Raw genomic sequence first — 22,422 nt, forward strand, 5'->3', positions numbered from 1 at the left:
AGATCATCAAAAAAGCCCTTTCTGAGGAAAAACGCGTCTCCACAAAAACATCAGCTGCTGACCTCGTGACAGAAACAGATCACCTCGTGGAAGATTTAATTATTTCTGAGCTGCAGCAAAAGTTTCCTTCACACAGGTGGGTGTGTTCCTGTGTGTTTCTCTGGAAGGGACTCCGGTGCCACACTGCTGGTCGCTGGGGGCGGACGGGAAGCCTCACAGTCTGCCTCCCTTATTTAGATCGCATGGTAGACATGTTCTCATTCCTCTTACTGTCATCTTGACAACGCTCACTTCTCTCTGTTACCTTACAAATACTGAAAAGGCTCCACTTCTCTAACATGCTCTCTACTCCCCTCTGCCAAACCACTTGACATGTTTCTGGAGGGACTTGGAGCAAGTCATGTTTGGTGCTTGTGTCTGCGTGGTGGCCCCATGCAGACTTTCCAGGAGGGATGCAGACCTGGGCCCACGCTTATTGGTGCCCCCCTGCTGGTTCTCAGGGACTCACTCTCCCCTGTCAGGCCAGCTTATGCACCAGGGAAAGCTGCTCTCCATCCTAGAAGGCCCTTATGAGGACTCCACCTTCTTCTCTAGAGCAGAAGTTCTTAACCCTTTTGGGGTCACCGTGTGGAGAATCTAGTGCAAACCATTAATCTTTTCCTCAGGAAAATTCAAATACATACACAGCATTTTGCTTCTAGTTCCAAGGGAACCCTAGGCCTCAGAGGAAAATTCCCCTTGAGCTCTGGGCAAGGGGCAGGGGTGGTCCTCAGGCCCTCCGTCGCCCCTGGAGCTCTGCAGAAGAGAGTTGGAACGCACTGCCTCCGATGGGAGGGCTCCCTCTCCCCACAGAGGAGACTGGAGTAGGAGCTCTTGGATTTCTGGGTATGGGTCACTGGTTGCAGTAAGGTTCCATGTTTGATGGGCTTACAGCAGAGACATGGAGGGTGGCCTCCCTCAGCGTCTGTCTGGCACAGGGTGGGCGTGATGGGGTTTTCCCCCTGTGAATGATTAAGTGAAAGAAGGGACAAGCCGGCATTCAAACATACCTCCTTTTTCCTCTGTGTTTCCTCCTAACTGGTTAGGTCATCTCAGGGTCACCAACTTTCCCTTCAAAATTCTCTCTGCCAATGGGTCATGTTTGTTTTGTTTTGTTTTGTGGACAACCTTTGTGTGTGAACGTCTGTTATTTCCTACTTCCTTATTTAGTGTGAAGTCAGGATTCCTGACATCTGTTATAATATTTATGAGCTCTAAAATGTTTGTGATTTTTTAACTTTTTGAAATGCAAGTTAAATGGTAATGTCCAAAGAATTCTGTAGATTGCTTTAACCCTTTGAGAGGAAAAAGGCCACAGTAGCCAACACAGTGTTTCTGGTTGAGGAACTGTTTTGGTACTTGAGGTTTCTATGGTATTGGCCTAGGTGGCTGTGGCGGAGGTTACAACTGGCTCGGCTCTGTGGGGTCCCAGTAAAGGCCTAGAGGTCACCGTAGACCAGACATACTTAATCAGGCTCTGACAGGTTTTAGTTAGATTCCTCCTGAGAACCCGAATTCCAAAATTACACCCGTGTTGCGTGTGTTGGCAGCAGTTGCTAAGTGGTTTGGGTCCACTCTTGGGTCAGTATGGGGCATGGATTCCATTCGTACAAGGTGTATTTAAATATTCACTGCCGCACATCCCAGGATAAAAGTCAGTGTGTTGTATGAGTGATCGAACCCACCGCCCCCACCCCCGCTCTACCCTGCTGCCCAGGGTCGCCGGGGGATCACCAAACTCCAAAGGCCCTTTGGAAGACCATTGACCCAGAACAGTGGACCCTGCCTAAGGTGTGAGCCAGGCCTACCTGTGCTTCTCCAAACTGCTAATGCCAGGCCTCCGTGTCTGAAAAAGCCCTGGGAGAGACAGATATACACACACCTGACCAGGAAGCCGTGATTTAGAGCAGCGGTTCCCAAACCGCCTCCAGCTCGTGCCAGCCAGGCCGGGAGGGATGAGATGGGGCTGCCCCGTGGCCACCCCTGGCTCTCTGCCACTTGCTTCTCAGCTCCGAGGCCAACACCAGAACTCAGGGAAGCCTGGATGTCCTGCTTCTACTCTGCTTGGTTTGCCTAGAAAACTCAGGTAGATGAAATCATTTCTCAACATAGCTATGCCAAGTGTGGAGTGGGTTTTTTGTTTGGTTGGTTTTTTGTTTGTTCGTTTTGCCAATGATGAGATTTAAACAAATTTGGGAATACTTAATTGTATTTTAGATCATGGGCAAATTGATAAATTTGCAACAAGAAAACATGGAATACACATAGTAAATTAGCATATTGTAATTTTTCTGCATTCAGAGTATTTAAATATATCCCTTAAACAATAAGTTAGCATAAACTGGCCTATCATCCTTTTTTTAGGAAGGATTTCCTGTTATTCTGAGTGTATGCTGGTCCCCATTTTTAGTCACTTACAAAACTATTAAAGATCACAACTATTTTGTTTTTAATAAAGAAACAACCTGGTATAGGCTCCCTGTTTTATTATTTTACTGGGCTCATTTGTGAAATCCAAAGTCTGGGTCCCCGAGCAGGAAGACAGGAGTCCACTGAACCAAAGAACTGTAAAATTTAAACCTGCTACTGTCTGCAGCTTTGGAAAGTCACCCATTCTCAGGGTCTCAGCCTCCTCATCCAGGACCGAGGCACCCAGCCAAGGTCATCATATGGTGGTAATGACAGAAAGTAAACCAGCAGGTCAAGGTTGACAGTTAAAGCACAGGACTGGCATTGACCACATTAGTTCAGTCCCCATCCAGGCCTGCCTTTATGCGGTGCCTAAACCTGTTTTGAATTGATGATTTTGAGTCAGATCCAAGTTCTGCAACTTTGGAAATATTCAGTAGCATCACTGAACCATACTTATATACACCCTGTCTGTGTCCCTTTTGTCTGGGTTGGTGTGGGCAAAGGGAGGAGAGCAGCTGGGGCTGCAAGGGACACCCAGCCGCCTCCTCTGTCCTGGTCTGGGCTCCCCCCGGCAGGGCACAGCCCCGTCCATCGTCGTGACTCCCAGGCTCTGCAGCAGGCCCTGTGTGCCCCAGGCTTGGGAAAAACTATATTGCTGGCCACCACTGGCTAAATGCTTGCTTTCTACCACTTTCCCACCATGTTTTGAGCTGGGTACTCAGGTCATCGGGCAGCAGAGCCTGCTGCAACGCTGGCCAGGCCTAGGAGCATTAATTGGCTCCCTAGAGAACTCAAGGGTGACCCTGACCTTGTCACAGAGTAAACAAACTAGCTAGGGAACAAAGGCCTAGATGCACTTGGCTGTCAAAATTATAAGGGTTTGTTAGGACTATAAGAAAAAACAAGTAGTTAAATTATGCAACAGGATATCATTCTAACTTGTTACCAAGCTTTGAACCTGACCCCAGGTTGCTGCTTTCCTCTTGTACGGTAGATGGGCTTATGAAAAGGCCCTTAAGCTCCCTAAATTTAGGCACACAGACTATTCTTTTCTATTGATGTTATGGATTTTATGTAGGTGTCCCAGTGCTTTTGTTAAGGTCTGTTATTTCACACCTCCATCTGTCCACGTTGATGTCCCCACTCCTTCAGCAGAGAGCGGAAGAATGTTTTCTCCACTTCCCACATGAAGACAGTCAGGTTTCAGTGGATAAACTACATCCCTCCTCACATAGCAGGGAGGTATTTTGGTACCTCAGAGGAGTGGACACGGTCCAAGGCCCCATCCCTAAGTGCCACCACAGGTTCGGAGCAAACAGTGAGTTGACAGACACTCTCTCTCCCTGGGTTGACTCAGGCAGCTGAGTAGAGATGAGGAGAACTCCTGGGCATGATCCACTGCTGGGAAAGTCCAGGGCTTGGTGTGGCTCCTCTGAGTGCTTCCAGAAATGCTGTGCAGAACAAAAGCCGCGTGGGCAGGAGCACTGTGGGTGCTCCTTTAAACATGCTGCTTGGTGACCCTGTAGCCCCTGTCCGTCCCACCTGCTGTGCTGGTGAGCCAGCAGCCAGCCCTCCTGGCCTTCGTGTCCCAAGAAGCCCCCTCGGCGCATTGTGGTCTGTGCACCCCAGCACAAGTGTCTGCTTCCAGCCCTGCAGAGGCGCTCTCCCCCTTCCCAGGAGACCCCACAGCACTAGTAGGTACCAGCTTCCCACCTGAATCAGGCTTAAAAAGGAAGAAGTTTCCACATTCCTCCTCCTTTCTCGGGAATTTATCTTTGGAAGCGAGTCGCTTCCAGTTCTATCTTGAAAGAAGGTAAGTCATCTCTCTGCTTTATCCACCTTGTACCCAACTTGAGCTTTGGCACTCGATCCCTATATATGTATGTTTTTAGGATGTGGACCCTTTTTTTTGGGAAACATGATCACAAGCCACTGCATGGGAGGAAAATCACATAGCTATAGAAGACATTGACAGGAGATGTAATTCCTTAAGTCTTTGGCTAAGAAAACTTGGCAGAGCTCACGCCACGCATAATCACCAGTGACTCTGCACGCCCGTCTCCTGCCTCTATGCAGTGGTCGGGAGTCCCAGCCTGGCCGTGCCCTGCCTAGCTTGGCTCTTCCGACTTCCTGTCTCTTCACCACGCTGTATCTGCCATCTAGACCTGCCTGTCTGGATCACATGATCCAAAGGACCCAAAACGCTGAGGAGGGGAGTGAGGACAGGGACACAGTTCCCAGCAGGAGGAGGGGACCAGGAGCAAACAAAAGCGAGGAAGTGGTGGCCCGCGCATCTCTAGATTGTAAGCTCCCAGGTGCAGGCTGCTCACCCTGACTTTCTCTGCACCACAGCCATTTGTCAGGTCCCCGTGTTCTGCCCCTGCTGTGGGGGCTTCTGCAACAGGCAGCTGCTGGGGGGAGGTGGAAATACGCGATAACCTGAGAATGATCACATGTGCACTCCTCACACACACGGACCGATTTCCGATCCTTTTTCAGAGGGGCAGGTAGACGACTTGGTGTGTGCCATGGAGGGCATGACTTCCGTAGTCCCTGAAATGGAAAGGGGTGGTCCCAGATGAGTTCCAGGGCTTGTGGTTCTGGGGCCAGTGCTGGGGTGACAAGCAGTGACATCAGAACGCACAGCCCTGGTTCTTATTTCTCAGTGTTGCAAATGAGGACGGCACTTGAGATGCGACTAGTGAAAGTAAAGAACTTCTTAGTTTTTTGAGATTGCATTTAATTTAAATTATTTAAGCTTAAACAGCCACACGTAGCTCATTGGTACCATGCTGGGTGGAGAAGTTGCCAGCTCAGTGCTTTTATCAACAGTATGATGTCTGTCTCCTCTGCAAGTTCCTTGCTGCCACATCTTAGGACCCCTGGTTCCTCTGGAGAAGGTGGTTCCCAGGGCCGATTCGAGGCCAAGCGTAAGGGGACTGCTCTGGTCTCTTCAGGGGCTAAGCAGCTGCCTGATGGCTGTAGCTGACAACACACCGGATGGCAAAAGGAGGACAGTGAACGCTTCTTGTTTTTCACTCATTTATCCTGCTTAGTAAACACCTATTGTCTTCAGGTCTCCTTTTTCTCCAGTATAGACGTGGACATAGCGTGAGAAGCTGCTAGAAAGCTCTCCACAAGGCCTGGTATTCACGCATAGAACACATGTTTGCTCAGCACCTGCCGTGGACCAGGCCCTGGTCAGAAGGCGGTACACGGGCCAAAGGCCCCACTCTCAGTGGACCTGGGTTTGTTACGTGACAGTTAGAGACATGGACCAAACACTCAAGAGTGCTGAGCCCTGTTGTGTGAGCTTTATTGGGATGTGTTTTCCTTGTTGGGGTTCCTCACGGGAAATAGCCTCTGCTCGAGTGAGGATGGTTCTGAGAGGCCTTGTGTACAAAGGACTAATGATAAAGGCTGTGGGGGGGTCGCTGGGAGCAGAGGCCACTCTCACTGGTGCCAGACAGTACACAGCCGGGGCTGGCCGTGTTCCTACAAGCTGGCCACCAGAGCGTGAAGGGGAAGGTGTGGCCCACCGAGGGGCTCCTCGACCAGACACTGAGTTGGAAGGGGCCTCTGAGGAGATGATGGCAGCTCCTGGCTGAGCCCGAATAGTGGGCGGCTCCCGCTGTCACACTGTCTTCAGTTCAGAGGCAGCCAGGCTGGGGACACAGCCGGGAGGTGTCAGCGGTAGGTGACCCTCAGTGCCTCGGGTCCAGCTTCAGTCCCCCCAGCCACAGCACTACCGGGGGAGGGAGGAGAGCTGAAGCCCAAGTCCTGGGCCCTGCTCCCCAGCCGGCATCGCTCCCCGGCCGGCATCGCTCCCCGGCCGGCATTGCTCACACTCTTCATCGTCTGTCTTCAGCCTTTTCTCCTCCAGACCCAAGTTAGAGCAGGGTTTAGCTTTGCGTTGTAAGGTCTGTTTCCCAGTGTTCTTCATTCTCATGTTTGTCCCCCTGGCCCATTCACTGCCCACCCCCCCACTTATGCTTTTCCAAGTCTCCTGCATGGAGGCCTCACTTCATGTGTTCCGAGTCCCGCAGAGTAAGCAGACTGGCCGACGGCTCCGAGAGCAGCTGGTCTTTCACAGACTGCTCTGCTGGCCCTGGGAAAACCGTGATGAGATTTCCGCGGTGTCTGCTTGGTCTCTGATGGGTCCGGAAGCAGTTCAAAGCGCCTTGTCCTGAGTGCTTGGTGAGTGTTCTCAGGCCGAGCTCCTGCTCACCACAGGTTCATTGCGGAAGAGTCTGCAGCCGCCGGGGCCAAGTGCGTGCTTACCCCCAGCCCAACCTGGATCGTCGACCCCATTGACGGCACCTGCAACTTCGTGCATAGGTGAGCGTCGGCACGGGCCACCCCTCGTCTGGTCCTTAACCTGTCCTCTTCTCTCAGACTTTGTCTCTCCCCAAACAGCAATTTTTTTGAGGCAGGAGTATATAGACAAACCTCTAGGAGGTTGATAGGCTCATTAAAAAGGTGGTCATGTTTTGATGTTTTTAAAGTGAGGTGTTCCATTTGTGAGATACTCTCAGCATGTAGAAAGTGCTTAATATTTTAAATCTGTCATGTTTGTCATCTTTAAAATGCTGGGTTGAATTAAGAAGGACCCCTTAAGGATGCCCCTGGACAAACAGGCATGTGTGGTCCAGCAGCTGCAGGAGCACAGGTGTAGACAGCAGCGCCAGAGGGCTGGCTTTCCACAGCTGCCTGTGGAGACGAGAGCAAGCCTCCTGCAGCCATGAGGCGGGATGAGGAACCCCCTGGCAGCGGGCCAGGCCTAATCTGACAGAGCAAATAACAGCCACAGAGCAGGAGGGTTTAGGGAGGTTAGAGAGGCCGTCAGGGAGAGGAGAGGCGAGCTCAGGGAGGTGATCAGGACATGGCCTAAACTCCAGAAGCTCTGACCAGTGGGATGGGCGTTGGAGCTGTCCAAGGACACAAGAGCACTGGATGGGGCCTGGTTTCCACAGGTGGTTGGTTCTCTGGCATGAACACATGAGGGGCCTCCTGGAGAGCTGGTTGGCACGGGTTCCAGGCCCCTCCCCGGCCCCTTCCAGGCCAGCGTTTGTCCCCAGCATGCATCGACACCAGCAGCGCAGAACCCCATTCTGAGAGCCCTCTCCCCAGATGAAGAGGAGATACTCTGTTTCCTTCTGAAAAGTGAAAAAGTATCAACACAGAGGGGGGCTTCTTGGGGCTGCCCTCTGTGCTTGGCCTCAGATGGTGTATTTAAGTGTCAGTATGTAAAGTCATCCTGACCTCTGAGGTGGGTTTTGTTAACATGGGTTAGTTAGCTTGAGAAGGTAGTCACTCGTGCCAGTACATTGCCTTTTCGGGCCAATGGAACAGTGCCATCTGGTGACCACAACAGCATCAACAGACTAATGCAAACTAAAGCCTGACAACCCCCCCACCCCCACCCCGCAGGAATGGGGGTGGAGGCTCAGGTCTCCCCTCCTGTTCTTCTCTCTGCTTGTCATGCGGTGACACCCACACAGCCCTCAGAGGGCCTCTTGCGGCCCTGGTTCCAGAACACTTTCAGGGGCTGCAGCATAGTGATCTTAGTGGCCTAGAGACATCAGAAGCCTTTGGCCACCGCAGCTCAGAGAGTATCTGTTCTTCTTGTGTCCAGCAGCGTCAGGGCTGAAGCAGGTGGGGGAGAGCTTTCCCAGGTACCTAAAGTGGAGCCTGGCATGTGGTGTGTTTGCCTATAGAGCCAACCGCCAGGTGACCGTGCCGGCTGCCACGGCCTGAGTCTGGGCTCACCTCTGTGGAGGACTGGTTTCACAGTTTTCCTGTAGGTTAGTAGCACCCAGCTTCTCCTTCCTACTTGCTGGTAAGCTCTGCTGATCTTCACATAAAAGAGAGATTATTTTGAAGAGGTGCCACAGGAACAACAAAATCACAAAATAAAACCACAGGCAATCTGTGATGTCACAGCCCGCCTCTGACGGCTCTGGCCAGGCCTGCAGTTGGCTGCTTTTGAGCTCATTCAGGAGATGGGCGGCAGGGGGTGGGGGGGTAGGGGGTGTTATTGTCACCCAGACCTAGCCTCTGGTAGGAGGCTATGATGTCACTTCCTGGGGACCCCTCCTCACCTCACCAGGGACATGGGTCTGGCGTTTTTGGAGGTCTCTACTTATCCCTTTATGTCTCTGAAAACCAGAAAACTGACCATTAAAATCCCTCTTCATTGGGTACTTGGTGGTCATTGTTGAATTACAGCAGTTGTACGTGACTTTCAGAATACTGCTTTCTTTCAAGGTCAGCTATCTTACACACCGGAGTCCACTAAGCCTGTTTGTCTTGGAAGCAGTTAGTGAAGTTGTGGGAAGTAATTTTTTTAAAAAAACAAACCCACCCACACTGTAGAAAGGTCCTTCTGTGCCTCCAGTGACAGTGCTGCATAGCATAGCTGCACAGAGGCTGCTGAGAGTTTGCATGAGACCACTTGTGTTTCAGAGGGTGAACCGTTCTGTTTTTCTTTGCAGGTTTCCCACCGTGGCAGTAAGCATCGGATTTGCTGTAGACCAAGAGGTATGTGGGGGAGGGGTTTCCCCATGCCAGTGGTCCTGAACCCCTTGGGCCTGGCTTAGCATTGTCCTTTTTGGACTTGATCCCTGTACTCCATTTTGCTGTCTTTGTCACATGCCTTAGTCATGACTAGTAAACCCATGCATGTTTCTTTTTGAGATCCGAGACAGTAAACAAAGGAAAACTGGTTTTGGGGTGTGTGGGTTTGGGGCTCCATGGCCGGCCCACCTCCATGGTGGTGGGCCCTTGTTTCTACCGTGGTCTTTCTGGGATGCTGCTGGAGAAGTGTGGAAGGGAAAGTTCTGAGCAAATGCCCCACATTAGCTTCCCTCTGACCCCTGGGGCGTGTGATCTAGTCCCACACAGAAGAAACTCCTATTTTGGGAGGACATTTTTCATCCCCATCTTTCAGTCATTCTTCTCCATCTTTCCCTAGCTGTTAGCATGAGAACCCCGCTGCTTCGGGGTTCCCATCACCCTTGGAGCTGAGCAGCATCGTGAGATCTGCGTCAAGCATTAATCAATTTAAGCAGTAATGCTTAGGAAAGCCTTCACTTCTGTGCGGTCATGGCAGTTATATTTGTTTATTTAATAAATATTTTTTTAAGGTTTTATTTATTTATTTGACACACACAGAGAGAAATCACAAGTAGGCAGAGAGGTAGGCAGGCGGGGCGGGGGGGAAGCAGGCTCTCCGATGAGCAGAGAGCAGAGAGCCCGATGCGGGATTCGATCCCCCGACCTTGAGATCATGACCTGAGCTGAAGGCAGAGGCTTCACTGAGCCACCCAGGCACCCCACAGCAGTTACATTTAAATAGGACTGGGGGTTTGGTATTTTCCGAAAGTAGCCTTCTGCTAGGCACTGTTTTAGTGTTTTCACCTTCATCCTCAACACTAGCAGTGGTTCCCTAGCACGGAGACCGAGGAAAGTTTAAACCTTCTTCACCCTTCCCTCTTGCTAGCAAAGGTCTCCCGGCCACCTGACCCACCCCAGGGGCACAGGGTCTGGAGGCCCACATGGTTCTAGGACTACCCTGATTTGGGAACCCCCTTAAAGCCAGGGTGGTGGGAAGCAGGGGAAGAGAATTAAGGATTGCTGCGTGATCCTCCCCAGAAATAAACCCTTTACCTGCCCTGTTGGGGGGTCCATTCCACTGTAGTTGAGCTCACCCCAGGCCAGCTGAGACTCTCCCGAGAGACTGGGCCTGGGGCTTTCTTTATTTTCCAGGGAGGCAAAACATAGCCAACCCCCCGATCACACACACACTCGCCCCTGTTAACCCTGAATAGTGACGAGTTGGAGGAGGAAGAAAGAAACAAAGCACAGGCGTGTAAGGCAGCGTTTCCCCCCGCTTGCTCGCCTCTTCTTTTTACTGTTTCCAGCTGGGAGGCTGCTGTCACAGGCATTTGTCACCTGCCCTACGCAGCATGACCCACCAGCGTGGCTGCGGTTTGGCACCACGCCTCTCCTTGGTGACTCACCTCTCCTCCTTGGCCGTTCTTGAGTCTGATCCCCTCGGCTTTACAGATGTATTCCTAATTTTTGACACATCAGCAGCTTTGAGGGTTTCTTATGGGGAGGCGTTAGTCACAAGTAGCCTCCTCCAGTCTCCCACCCCCCAAAACAGAGGCCTTTCTGAAGAATTCAGCTTTTTCAGTAACTTTCAGCTCCTAATGCTTGATTATAAAGCTGTATTCGTTTTAGTTTTTTTTTAAGATGTTGTTTATTTATTTATTTATTTGACAGTCAGAGATCACAAGTAGGCAGAGAAGCAGGCAGAGAGAGAGGAAGGGAAGCAGGCTTCCTGCTGAGCAGAGACCCCCGATGTGGGGCTCAATCCCAGGACCCTGGGACCATGACCTGAGCCAAAGGCAGAGGCTTAACCCACTGAGCCACCCAGGTGCCCCTGCTTTAGTATATTTTTAAGTAGACTATTTTGTTTTTTTTTAAGATTTTATTTATTTATTTGACAGAGAAAGATCACAAGTAGACGGAGAGGCAGGCGGAGAGAGAGAGAGGGAAGCAGGCTCCCTGCTGAGCAGAGAGCCCAATGCGGGACTCGATCCCAGGACCCTGAGATCATAACCTGAGCCAAAGGCAGCGGCTTAACCCACTGAGCCACCCAGGCGCCCTAAGTAGGCTATTTTGGAAGAGACCATTTGCCTTCATATCCAGTTTTGGACCAAGATGCTAATTTCTTTCCCAATTCCCCTTTGAGAGGTAGTTTCCATCACCTGGGTCGTACGTAATACCTCGAATTGTCCTCCTCTGAACTGCTTTGTGATTTTCTGGGTCAAATGAGTGAAGTGCATTTGTTTTCCCTCCTGCCCCTGCACCCCACAGCTCGAATTTGGAGTGATTTACCACTGCACAGAGGAGCGGCTGTACACGGGCCAGAGGGGCCGGGGCGCCTTCTGCAATGGCCAGCGGCTCCAGGTCTCCGGGGAGACAGGTGGGGCTTCCCGTGGCTGGGCCGGGCTCCCTGCAGAGTGGGAGGAGTGTGAATGGGAAATGCCAGCATCACCATTCTGGGAGACGGTGCTGGAAAGCTCCCGCTGAGCGTTCAGTTTCTTCAGGAACATGGCGTCCCTGAGCACCTGGAAGGCCAGCCAGTTCTGTGTCTTCATGTTTTCGTGGATGTGGCCAAGAGTTTACATAGTCTCACCCTGTTTTACACTCATATCCTTCAGCTTTCTTGCTCAAAGAAACCCCAGACTTCAGTATGGCTGGCTGTCTAGTAATCCGAGGTCGAGAGCAAAGTTGGAAGCATGGTCTGGCTCTCAGAGCATCCAGGCTAACATCCATCATCCCAGGTGACGTCACCCAGGCGTAGCCTGTGGCTTCCTGGGTGTGGACAGGCTGCTGTGGGCTTTGGTCTCCATGAGAAGACGAGCAGCCGTGGGACTGAGTAGTGTGAATAAGTGATGTTGCCACACACCACACCCGTAGCGCTAGCCATGTTGTTCCTGAAGCAGGACCTCAGGGACATCGAGTCGCTTCTATGATGCGACTGTAGTTACATTCAACCGCACATAACTACGTACTGTCGACAATACGCCAGCTTAGGTTTTGCAGGGTGTTTGGGCCTTGCTTTCACACGGATGAAGTCAGGGATTTTTTTCGCCCCGTGGGGCCGGGACTGTCCTTTCGGGTGCGGGAATAAACGAGGAGCTTCGCCCTTGAAGCAGCTAGGTTAGGAGAGACTTTGAAAGCTCCCTCGTGTCCACGTTCAGGTCTGGAAAGGCAGAAAGCACAGTTCCTGCTAACTTTTCTTACACGTTTCCGCAGCAGGACGTCCTGAGGTACCCTCCCCCATCATAGCTTCAGTCTGGGGGTGTCAGCGCTCCCCCTTTCTTTATGCTTCCTTTCTCTTTTCTGCCTTGTCTTCCTCCCTGGGTGACACCCGTGTGCCTAGATGGCCTCAGAGGCAGTGAGAGGAGGAAGGTGTGTCCCTGCCCTCCAGCGGCTCCTCAGCGAGCGAGGACGAGAAGTTCTCCACCTGTGGTCTGCGGTCGGGTGAGAGCACCACCGATCGAGGAGCCCTGGGTGGGTGGGAGGGCAGGAGCCCTGTGTGTCTGGCCCAGTGGGGAAACCAAGGAGGCTCGGCCTGGGGCTCCTGAGACTCACGAGCCTGCCCAGGGAAAGGGGAAGATCACATGAGGCTTCGCCCCGACTTGGGACCAGCAGGGCACACTCACCAGTTACTGCCTCTGAGTCCCAGAGAGATTCCAGAACAGTCTCCAGGCTCGCCCCATGTCTCCACCTCCCAGAAATGTTTTGTTTGGCTGTACGAAAAGTAGCGCTAATTGTACGTACGCATGCCAAGAGGTAACCGCTCAGGGCATGTTGGGTTAGTCAGTAGTGAGGAAGCATGTCATTAAACACACTTACGTGAACTTTGCTCCATATTCCATTTGATGAGAACACTTGGCTCCATTCACACTCGCTGGGCTTCCTGGTCGCGCGTGACAACTTCATATCCTCAGTGCGGCTCTCAGAACCGTGTGGGCGAGGCCTCCAGGTCACCTCTACTTCTGGCCCGTCGTAGGCCCTCTGGTCCTATGCAGACCCTGTCCTAAACCCCTGCTGCAACACTGGGGTTCCCACTTCTCTCAAAACCGCCCACATTCTGGAGCTCATTTTCTTAAAAAAAAACTCTAAAGAGAGTCTGATGTGCTGTTTTCAGCACTGGTCATTTAGAACTTACGGGGTGATTGGGTTTCTATGGAGATGATGGAGTGGACCCTGCAGCACAGTGGTTAGGGGTCACACAGACCTGGTTTCAGTCCCCATTCTGCCACCCTCCAGGGCTATGAGCTGTCCTCGTGTGGTGGGTGGGGTGACATGATGGGAATGGAGGAATAAATGCAGTTAGGGGAAAGCACTCAGTCAGGTCCCGGTGCAGGGTACCCAGAGGTGAGAGTTGTTATCAAAGAGGAAACCTCAGTCTTTGCACAAGATGATTAGCGCCGGATGTTAAGTTTAGGACGCATTTCTGGATTAGGGAAATCCACCCTAGGGAACAGGACACCCACCCCTGATCTTTCTCTCTCCTTTCCTTACTCCTATTAACCTTCTTGGAAGGCTTCCATGCACAAAGTAAAAAGCAAACAGAACTACACAGGATGGGGTAGAGGATGAGATGGAGGCCAGAATTTGATTAGAACCTTTTTCTTCACATCCCACCATGCAGAATTTCAAACCTGGGTGAGTAGACAAAGTACCGTAAACCCATGTGGCTCACCATGGGTCCAATATTGCCGATTCTCGGGGCTAACCCTGCTTTATCCACAGCGCCACCCAGTTCCCATTGCCCCCAGCAAGTCCCTGACACAAATCCCAGATGTAGAATCATTTTCTAGTCAGCATTGCAGTACGCATGCTTCTCTATAACATACACAATTCTTTGAAATGCATAATCACAATACCAATGACACACCCCTCTAAAAATTATCAGTTATTCCTAAAGTCATTAAATAACCAGGGTTCAGATTTCCAGTTGTCTCATCCTGTGGGAAACAGCCCTTCAGGGCCCCACCCTGAGTTCTCAGGGCTCCTTGTGGCTTCTGGGTCAGTCTTTCATGCTAGGTCTTCTCACTGGACAGAGCTAAGAAGTTGTCTTTAAATATTAAAATCATTATGAGTTGAAGATTCAGAATAATAATACTAACCTACTAACCACAGACCATTACCTAAAGCAACTGGAAGGATGTTGTATGTTGTTTGGTCTTGTCTCCTTCTTTCTGTCCTTAGCGGATGCCCCCCAGGTTCTGGAGTCGGACTTGGTTCTTTGTTCCCTTTGCCTGGGCCTCCAACGGAGGATAATCACTTAGATGCATTTGTTTCACTTTGTTTTTGAATCAGGAAGACTAGTTTTTAAAAACTGATTGTATTTTGTAATTATATAAAAAGGTACCTTGTTCCAAAGTCAGATCTCTAAAACAAAGTATATTTGAAGAGGTTTAACTTCTGTCCTTGTCCTTTACCCTAGGGAATACTGTCTAAGAAGTGGTTATGGTTCCATTGTTTATTTTAGGGGGGTGTGTGTGTGTGTGTGTGTTTAATAAGCAGCTGAGTTTGTTGTTGTTCTGTTCTTTGCTTTTATTCTCTGTGTTGGTATGCTTTGGGTATTTAGAAAGGTTTATGTTTTTGTTCCAATGATTTCCTTTATACAGAATTTTTCTATACGATCCCTAGTCCTCTCTTTTTCGGGTTATTGTCTCTTGGTTCCCTATTCTCAGTAACATTTAAGTTAGTTTGTAACCTCTTCTTCCCCCTCCTCTTATACTCCAGTATATGATTAAAGCCCAGTAACCTCTTGCTCTCAGTTACAAGGCAATTGGCTAGCTCATTCTACTAGTCATACCCTCTCCTTGTGACCTTTCACCTCTGGGTGGTTGTGCTGCCCAGGTGTGGGTTGCCAGGGCAGCCAGCCATGTGGGTGATGCTCTCACTCTAGAACTGTCAGTTAGGGTGTGGTCTTGGTTCCACAAATAAATTAGACTTACTACCCCCACCAGCCCTTTATGTGGATGTATGGCCCGTCATTTTGGTTGTGTGAAGCTCATCTCATTCGCTAGTACAGCATTTCTCAAACTTTTTGATTTTGGGACCAACACATTTACACTAGTGAAAAGTTATTGAAGATTCCAAAAGAGCTTTCGTTTATGTAAGTTATCTACTGGTGTTTATGCATTTGAAACTTAAACAGAAACTTCTAAAAAAAACACAACTCATTACATGTTAACATGAATAACACACACACACACACACACACACACACACACACACATACATATTTTTAATGAGAAACAACCCTGTTTTCCAAAATAGTTTTCATGAGTGGCCTTGTTTTACATTTTCTCCAAATCCCTTTATAATGTCTGGCTTAGTAGAAGACAACTGAATTCTCCTATCTACTTCTATCTTTAGTCTGTTGTAATGTATTATCTTAATGTATGAGGAAGATCAGGTCTCACACAGATAAGTAGTTGGAAAAGGGTCGAGTGAGGACTATTTTAATAGGCTTTTCAGATGAATGAGGATATTCTTCTTTGATGCCACACCCGAACTCGAGAAGTGGTGGCTTCTTAAAGCTTAGTTGCAGTGTGAAATCTAATGACATATCAGTGAATTTTTTGTACTCTGTGACCGTGAAATCCATTGGGCAGTCTCCTACTTTGAATGGATCTTTTACTCATGATGACCTTGTAACATCATGCATTGGTCATTGGGAAAATAAGGGTTCACTGAGATTTTCAGGCTCTTTTAAATGGTGACCTATTACATTGTAAAATACTAAGAAAGTCATATTCATTAGTATCACCACTCTTTTTTTTTTTTTAAGATTTTATTTATTTATTTGACAAAGAGAGACACAGCGAGATAGGGAACAAAAGCAGGGGGAGTGGGAGAAGGAGAAGCAGGCTTCCCGCCAAGCAGGGAGCCGGATGCGCAGCTCGATCCCAGGACCCTGGGACCATGACCTCAAACGCAAATGCTTCATGACTGAGCCACCCAAGCACTCCTAGTATCACCACTATTATGAGAAATCTATAAGTTTGGGGAAGGTGTCAAGCTTTTGGTAGTAGGTTCAAGTCTTCCTAAATTCTAATTTGCACTTGAAGGCTTGAATTTTATCATTGGCAACCTTAGCAATTGAAGTGATGGACTCTCTTCTTTCATTTTCCAGAAAATGTCTTCCATATACCTAGTTCTGACTACCCGTAGCTTGTCTAAGCCCTCCATGTGTGCGTCCCATCTCCTCACACAGAATATTGAAAAGACATGTTCTTAGGTTTCAAGACCTAGTGCCATTCCTAATGTTCGCACCTTCTTCATTCTGGAATAAAACTGATATATTTTCCCACTGAATGTGAGTATAGCAGAAAAATCTGCATTGACCACGGGAACAGGTGGTGCTCTGGTTGCTTTATCTACTCTGTGCAAGTGTTAATACCGGGAAAAAGGCAAATAATACCTTAGTTTAACTTCACAGATTCAGGGACCCCACTCCGAGAACTTCTGCTCCAGTGGGTCCCTCAGGAAGACCTCCTGGGAGTAATAATAACAGTCCTTGCCTGTGTCTTACATGTCCACAGCAGTTTTCTGGTGGCCTGTATACTTGGAGGTCATTCTGCTAGTAAAACCCATGGCTCATGCTCTCGTGTGTTGACTATCTTACGTTGTCTCTGTCGTCTTCTGGCATAAGCTTGTCGTTGAAAAGTCTGAAGACAATTTCATTTTCTTTCCCTGATAAGGAACCTGTTTTTTGCTTGAATGCCCAAAGGACTTTTTTTTTTTTTTCATTTAATAGAGTATATCTCTATTAAATAATTTTTTTAATACTTTTTTTTTTTTTAAGATTTTATTTATTTATTTGACAGAGAGAAATCACAAGTAGATGGAGAGGCAGGCAGAGAGAGAGAGAGGGAAGCAGGCTCCCTTCTGAGCAGAGAGCCCGATGCGGGCCTTGATCCCAGGACCCTGAGATCATGACCTGAGCCGAAGGCAGCGGCTTAACCCACTGAGCCACCCAGGCGCCCTCTATTAAATAATTTTAATAGACTATATCTCAGTGTTACTTGTTTTCAGTTTCCTAGGCACATCATGGCTCACCATTTCTTTTTTTAAAGATGTCATGATATACCATTTCAATATTCAATTTCAAGACTTTTTTTTTCTTTCAGAAGAGGTTTCTTGAATTACAGTTCTTAGTATTTGTTCATTTCCAAATTCTTTTGCTTTGTTTTTGTCTTCTGGGTCTTCTGTTATAAGTATGTTGGGTCTTCCCTGCTTATCTTTTCTTTTTCTTTTTTTTTTATTTTAAAGATTTTATTTATTTATCAGAGAGAGAGAGGGGTAGAGAGCGAGCACAGGCAGACAGAATGGCAGGCAGAGGCAGAGGGAGAAGCAGGCTCCCTGCTGAGCAAGGAGCCCGATGTGGGACTCGATCCCAGGACGCCGGGATCATGACCTGAGCCGAAGGCAGCTGCTCAACCAACTGAGCCACCCAGGTGTCCCCCTGCTCATCTTTTCTATTTGTCTCTTGTGCTTTAATCCTTTTTACCAGTTCCACCTTTTTTTTTTTTTTTTGCCCTCCATTTCTTGTAAAGCACCATCTATTCTGTTTATTTATTCTTTGTTCTTTCAGTTTAATCTTCTTTTCTGAAATATTTTCTTTTTCAGTTTTTCCTAAGTTCTAAGTTCTATTCCCTCCACTTTCTAGTTAAGTTGGTTTTTTTGATGCATTCCTTATTTATTTTTTTTTTATATGAAACTGCTTCTGTTTTGTGGACAAATCTTTCAATCCTTGGTTGACTAGAAAGGTATTGTTCTTCTTATTCTTTTTTTTTTTTCCTTTTTCATGTACGTGTGTGTGGGACTCACCCATCATTCTTTTTAATTACTTATTTCTACTTAAAACCTGTATTCCTGAAATTGGGAGGGACTTACAGAGAGTGGGGGTTGGGGTGAGTTCAGGTTTTTGGTTTTTTTTTAAAGATTTTATTTATTTATTTGACAGACAGAGCTCACAAGTAGGCAGAGAGGCAGGCAGAGAGAGAGGAGGAAGCAGGCTCCCTGCTGAGCAGAGAGACCTGTGTGGGGCTCCATCCCAGGACCCTGGGATCATGACCTGAGCCAAAGGCAGAGGCTTTAACCCACTGAGCTGTAGAGTTGCCTCTTCTGTTTTGGTGAAATGTTCAGAAACTTGGACTCAGTCTTACGTATACTTTTTTTTTTTTTTTTGGCTCTGTTCCCCTCCTTAATTATTAGCTGGATCATCTCTTTCCTTTAGCCCCTTTTATTCTTGTTTAGTGAATTTAGAATTTACTCCCATGCTGGATCCTTCCCCTAAGAGGTCCTTGTAAGTCAGTTTTGAGAGACTGTAGGACTGGTGCCTCCCTCCCTTCAGCCCTGACCATGCACCGCAGTGCCACGGACTCATGAACCAGTGTGTGCGTGGCCCCTCTCTGTGTGAGCTTCTCATATTGGCCCACACTGGTTTGCAGGGGGTGGCTGTTGGTGATTTAGAGGTTCTCCTGTTCTGGGGATGCTCAGTGCATCTCTGTTAGTCCTGATGCCATGTGGTCTTGTGGCTATTGGAGGTTCCCCCACCCGCCTGTGTTTTGGGGTTTGGATATATCTTGTGGATATAGTTTCTTTTGTAGATGGTGTCTGCAGTTTTGCTTTTTTGCTGTCTTAGTTATTCTGTTTTTATCAGAGGGGATTTGGACAAGTTAAAAACTATGTGTGACCTTTACAGAGGTTTCCAGTTCTTTCCCAGAATTCTAAACAATACTTTTTTTTCCCCTCAAATTACTTGTTTATTAAGAACAAGTTTTTAAATATTTTAAACTAATGTATTGAATTGAAAGTCAAATATCATAAAATTAACCATTTATTTTATTTTATTTTTAGACAGAGCATGTGGGAAGAGGGTAAGGCAGAGGGAAAGAGAGAATCTCAAAAGCAGGCTCCACGCCCAGCACGGAGTCCAGCGCAGGGCCCCCTCCCATGACCCGGTGATCACAACCTGAGCCAAAATCAAGAGTCGGATGCTTAACCCAACTGAGCCACACAGGTGTCCCTAAAGTTAACCATTTTAAAGTGAGCCATTCGGTGGTGATTAGTGCCTTCACGATGCTGCACACTCACTTGGCTTCATGTTCTAACCCTGTGCCCACTGAGCCCCTTTACCCCACACTCTCTCTCCCCAGCCCCCTGCCAAACCACCAACCTTCCATCTCTCTAGTACTTATGTTTTTTTCCTGTAACTTATGCTTTTAAGTTAAAGAGAATTAAATTTTGTTTTCATATGAGTAGCTGCTCATGGTCTATAAGAAGACTGAAAGAGTTAGGACACGTGTGTGAAAAAATACACTAGTGTAAGTGTCAGGGGGGTGGGGGCTGTGTGTCCCACAGAGTCTATATGTGTCCATAGGGGATGTTTCCTGGTTGTGAAAGCATCATTGACTCCTTTTCCATGAGTACATGTTTCAGTGTCTACAGATGACTCCTTCTCTTACCTTTAAGTTGTAAAATTTCTCTTGAGAGAACATTACTCCTTGATACTTGGGGTGTTTTAACCTTGCTCAACCAGAACAAGGGTTTTCAAACTGTTGGAAGTCTATTAATGGATGATTTTTTTTTTCATTCTAGAATCTGTTTGTTGAAAAAGTATGCAGAGATGCCCTACTTCAAAATTTTTGGATTTTGTATGTGTGTGTGGCAAAATATATATAACATAAAATTTGTCATTTAAAATGTGTAATTTAGTGGCATTCGTTTCATTTACAGTGTTTTCCAACCATCACCACCATCTGTTTCCAAAATTTTTATCTCTCCAAATGAAACTGTATACCCATTAAGCAATAACTCCCCATCCCCTCCACACACACACACCCTTGAAGTCAGAGAATATTTTAAATTAAAAAATGTATACATTGTAGGGGAGCGCTTGGGTGGCTCAGGGGGTTGAGCATCTGACTCTTGATTTCAGCTCAGGTCATGGTCTCGGGTTCTGGGAATGCCCCGCATCAGCTCTGTGCTCAGCGAGGGGTCTGCTTGGGATTCTTTCCCTCTCCCTCTGACCCTCCCTCTGCTCACTTGCTCTCTCTGTTTAAAATAAATCTTTAAGAAATACATATATACGTTAGCATTTGATTGAGCTAAATTATTATGGTAAATATAGTATAAAGGATAACAAAATGCAAAAATCAGTGATTATGGGCAGCTAGAAATAATCATAAGATGATGTTAAATATTTTATCTATGGCAAAATAAAACCAAAGAAAGCATTTGGTCTGTAGGTGGCAGCACTCAGGCTTCCTTTTTCCTTGTTCTTGATTGCATTTGGGAAAAAGATACTAACCAGAGAGATAAAGAATGGATGCATTGCCACTAGAAGGAGAGGAAAGAACTGGATACAGAGATATTTCTTCACAAATCTACAAGCTATGGGAAGAAGCACTTTCTTTCACATAATCACAGGATGAGCTGGAGGTTAAGTCTGGGTCTCAGCACCTAAGTGGCACATGACCCCCTGCGGGTCACTTCTGTAGGTTTGGTTCCTCCATCTGTGAAACAAGGGCAATGCAATAGTGAAGACAAAAGAGAAATGGAATCATAAATGTATCATAAATGTAACAGAAGAATGGAGTCATCAATGTATCATTGATGTAACAGAGAAAAGAGGTACAGGGATGGAGGCGTAAGTAGTTCAGTGCTTAGCGCTGGCCTGTCTGGAGAGACCAAGAGCTTGGTAAATGTGAGCTACTGTTTCCACACTTTGCTGAGTTTCCCTTTGTGAAATAGCCTTGTGTCACTTAGTCTGAAACCCTCTGCTCTTCCTGCACGGGCCCCTGTGTGGCGGGGGATCTGCTTGTCTGGGCTGGCCCTCCGGGACTTTCCTCTTCACTCACCCTGCAGCCAGCCCAGCCCTCTGATAAGGACAGATTGGGCTAGGCCTTGGCCCAAACCAGTAGTCACATTTTTTTTAATGAGGTATAATTGCTGAATAGCATTATGTAGTTTCGGGTGTACAGCATCATGATTCAGCATGTGTATATATTGCAAAATAATCATCACAGTAAGTGTAGATAATATCCCAGTAGTCATGTCTTCCGAACCTGATTAAAAGTACGTATTTATCTCCCTATATCGAAATTGTTAGGATTTCTAGTTCCTGGAAGGAAATTGTCAATGTGTTCCTTAATATCCTCCGCCAGGGTGACTGAGATCCTGGAGCCAGGAAATGCCTTATATGTAGGGATTATTCTCCTGATCTTAGCTTTCTGAGAAAAAATCACTCCTGAAGCATATATCACAGAGTATGGGATATGGTTAGGGTCTTGAAAATAGTACAGAACCGTGCCTTACTGGGGAGGGGACAGTGGTCCTACTGATACAGCTTGGGGGAGGGGAACCATTTGGGAGAAAAGAATAATCAAAATCTAAAATACGTAAACTCTCAAATTCCACTTCTGTTTCCCTCCTTGGCCTCCTCCAGGAGGGTTCATCCTTTCTCATTTAACAGTCACTCCCCAAATTTCATTAGGTTCTCTTTCTTTTTTGTTTATATTTTATTGATTTATTTAACAGAGAGAGACAGATCACAAGTAGGCAGAGAGGCAGGTGGGGTGGGGGTGGGGGAAGCAGGCTCCCCGCTGAGCACAGAGCCCGATGTGGGGCTCGATCCCAGGACCCTGAGATCATGACCTGAGCTGAAGGCAGAGGTTTAACCCACTGAGCCACCCAGGTGCCCCAGGTTCTCTTTCAAGAATGTTTTTAATGAAAACATTTATCATTCAGAATTCACCAACCCCCACCCCACCAAAATAGTGTTATCTCTAGTGATTAATTAGATTCTTATGCTAGCCAGCCAAATTCTACTTAACTCCAACGTTCCTCTCATAAATTTAAAAATTCTACTAATTTAACAAATCAACCCATACAAGAAGACTCTGACCAGGGTATCTTTAATGCTGGTGCTTGAAGGAAAGTGCTCGTTGCTTCAGTGACTACTTATTAAGCGCTTACTGCCCCTGGTTCTGTTGATGTCGTTTTTTGTGCATTTTTTTTTTAAAGATTTGTTTGTTTATTTATTTATTTATTTATTTACTTATTTGATAGCACGCCTGAGAGAGAGACAGAGACAGAAACACAAAGAACACAAGCAGGGGGAGTGGGAGAGGGAGAAGCAGGCTTCCCGCCGAGCAGGGAGCCAGATGCAGGGCTCAATCCCAGAATCCTGGGATCATGACCTGAGCCAGAAGGCAGGCGCTTAATGACTGAGCCAACCAGGTGCCCCTGATGTCGTTTTCTTCAAAAGAGGTCTTCTTTCCCTTCCCTGGGGAAAATAACCTTTTCAGTTTGCAGCCCAGAGAGAGAGTTAGGAGTTAAGCTAGGGCAGTGACCTGTCCCTGGGGA

The 22,422-nt window shown here is 47.7% G+C and overlaps 1 protein-coding gene across 1 annotated transcript in view; it reads left to right on the top strand.

Annotated features, from left to right (window-relative positions):
• Positions 1 to 22,422, top strand: part of IMPA2 (inositol monophosphatase 2) — a 42,551-nt gene that overhangs the window by 16,099 nt on the left and 4,030 nt on the right. The window contains exons 2-5 of the mRNA XM_032310386.1: positions 3 to 136; positions 6,685 to 6,789; positions 8,946 to 8,991; positions 11,335 to 11,443. Coding sequence (XP_032166277.1) covers positions 3 to 136; positions 6,685 to 6,789; positions 8,946 to 8,991; positions 11,335 to 11,443 — 394 coding nt within the window. The remainder of the gene's footprint in view (positions 1 to 2; positions 137 to 6,684; positions 6,790 to 8,945; positions 8,992 to 11,334; positions 11,444 to 22,422) is intronic.

This window comes from Mustela erminea, chromosome 13 (assembly GCF_009829155.1).
Source record: "Mustela erminea isolate mMusErm1 chromosome 13, mMusErm1.Pri, whole genome shotgun sequence".
Classification (NCBI taxonomy): Eukaryota; Metazoa; Chordata; class Mammalia; order Carnivora; family Mustelidae; genus Mustela; species Mustela erminea.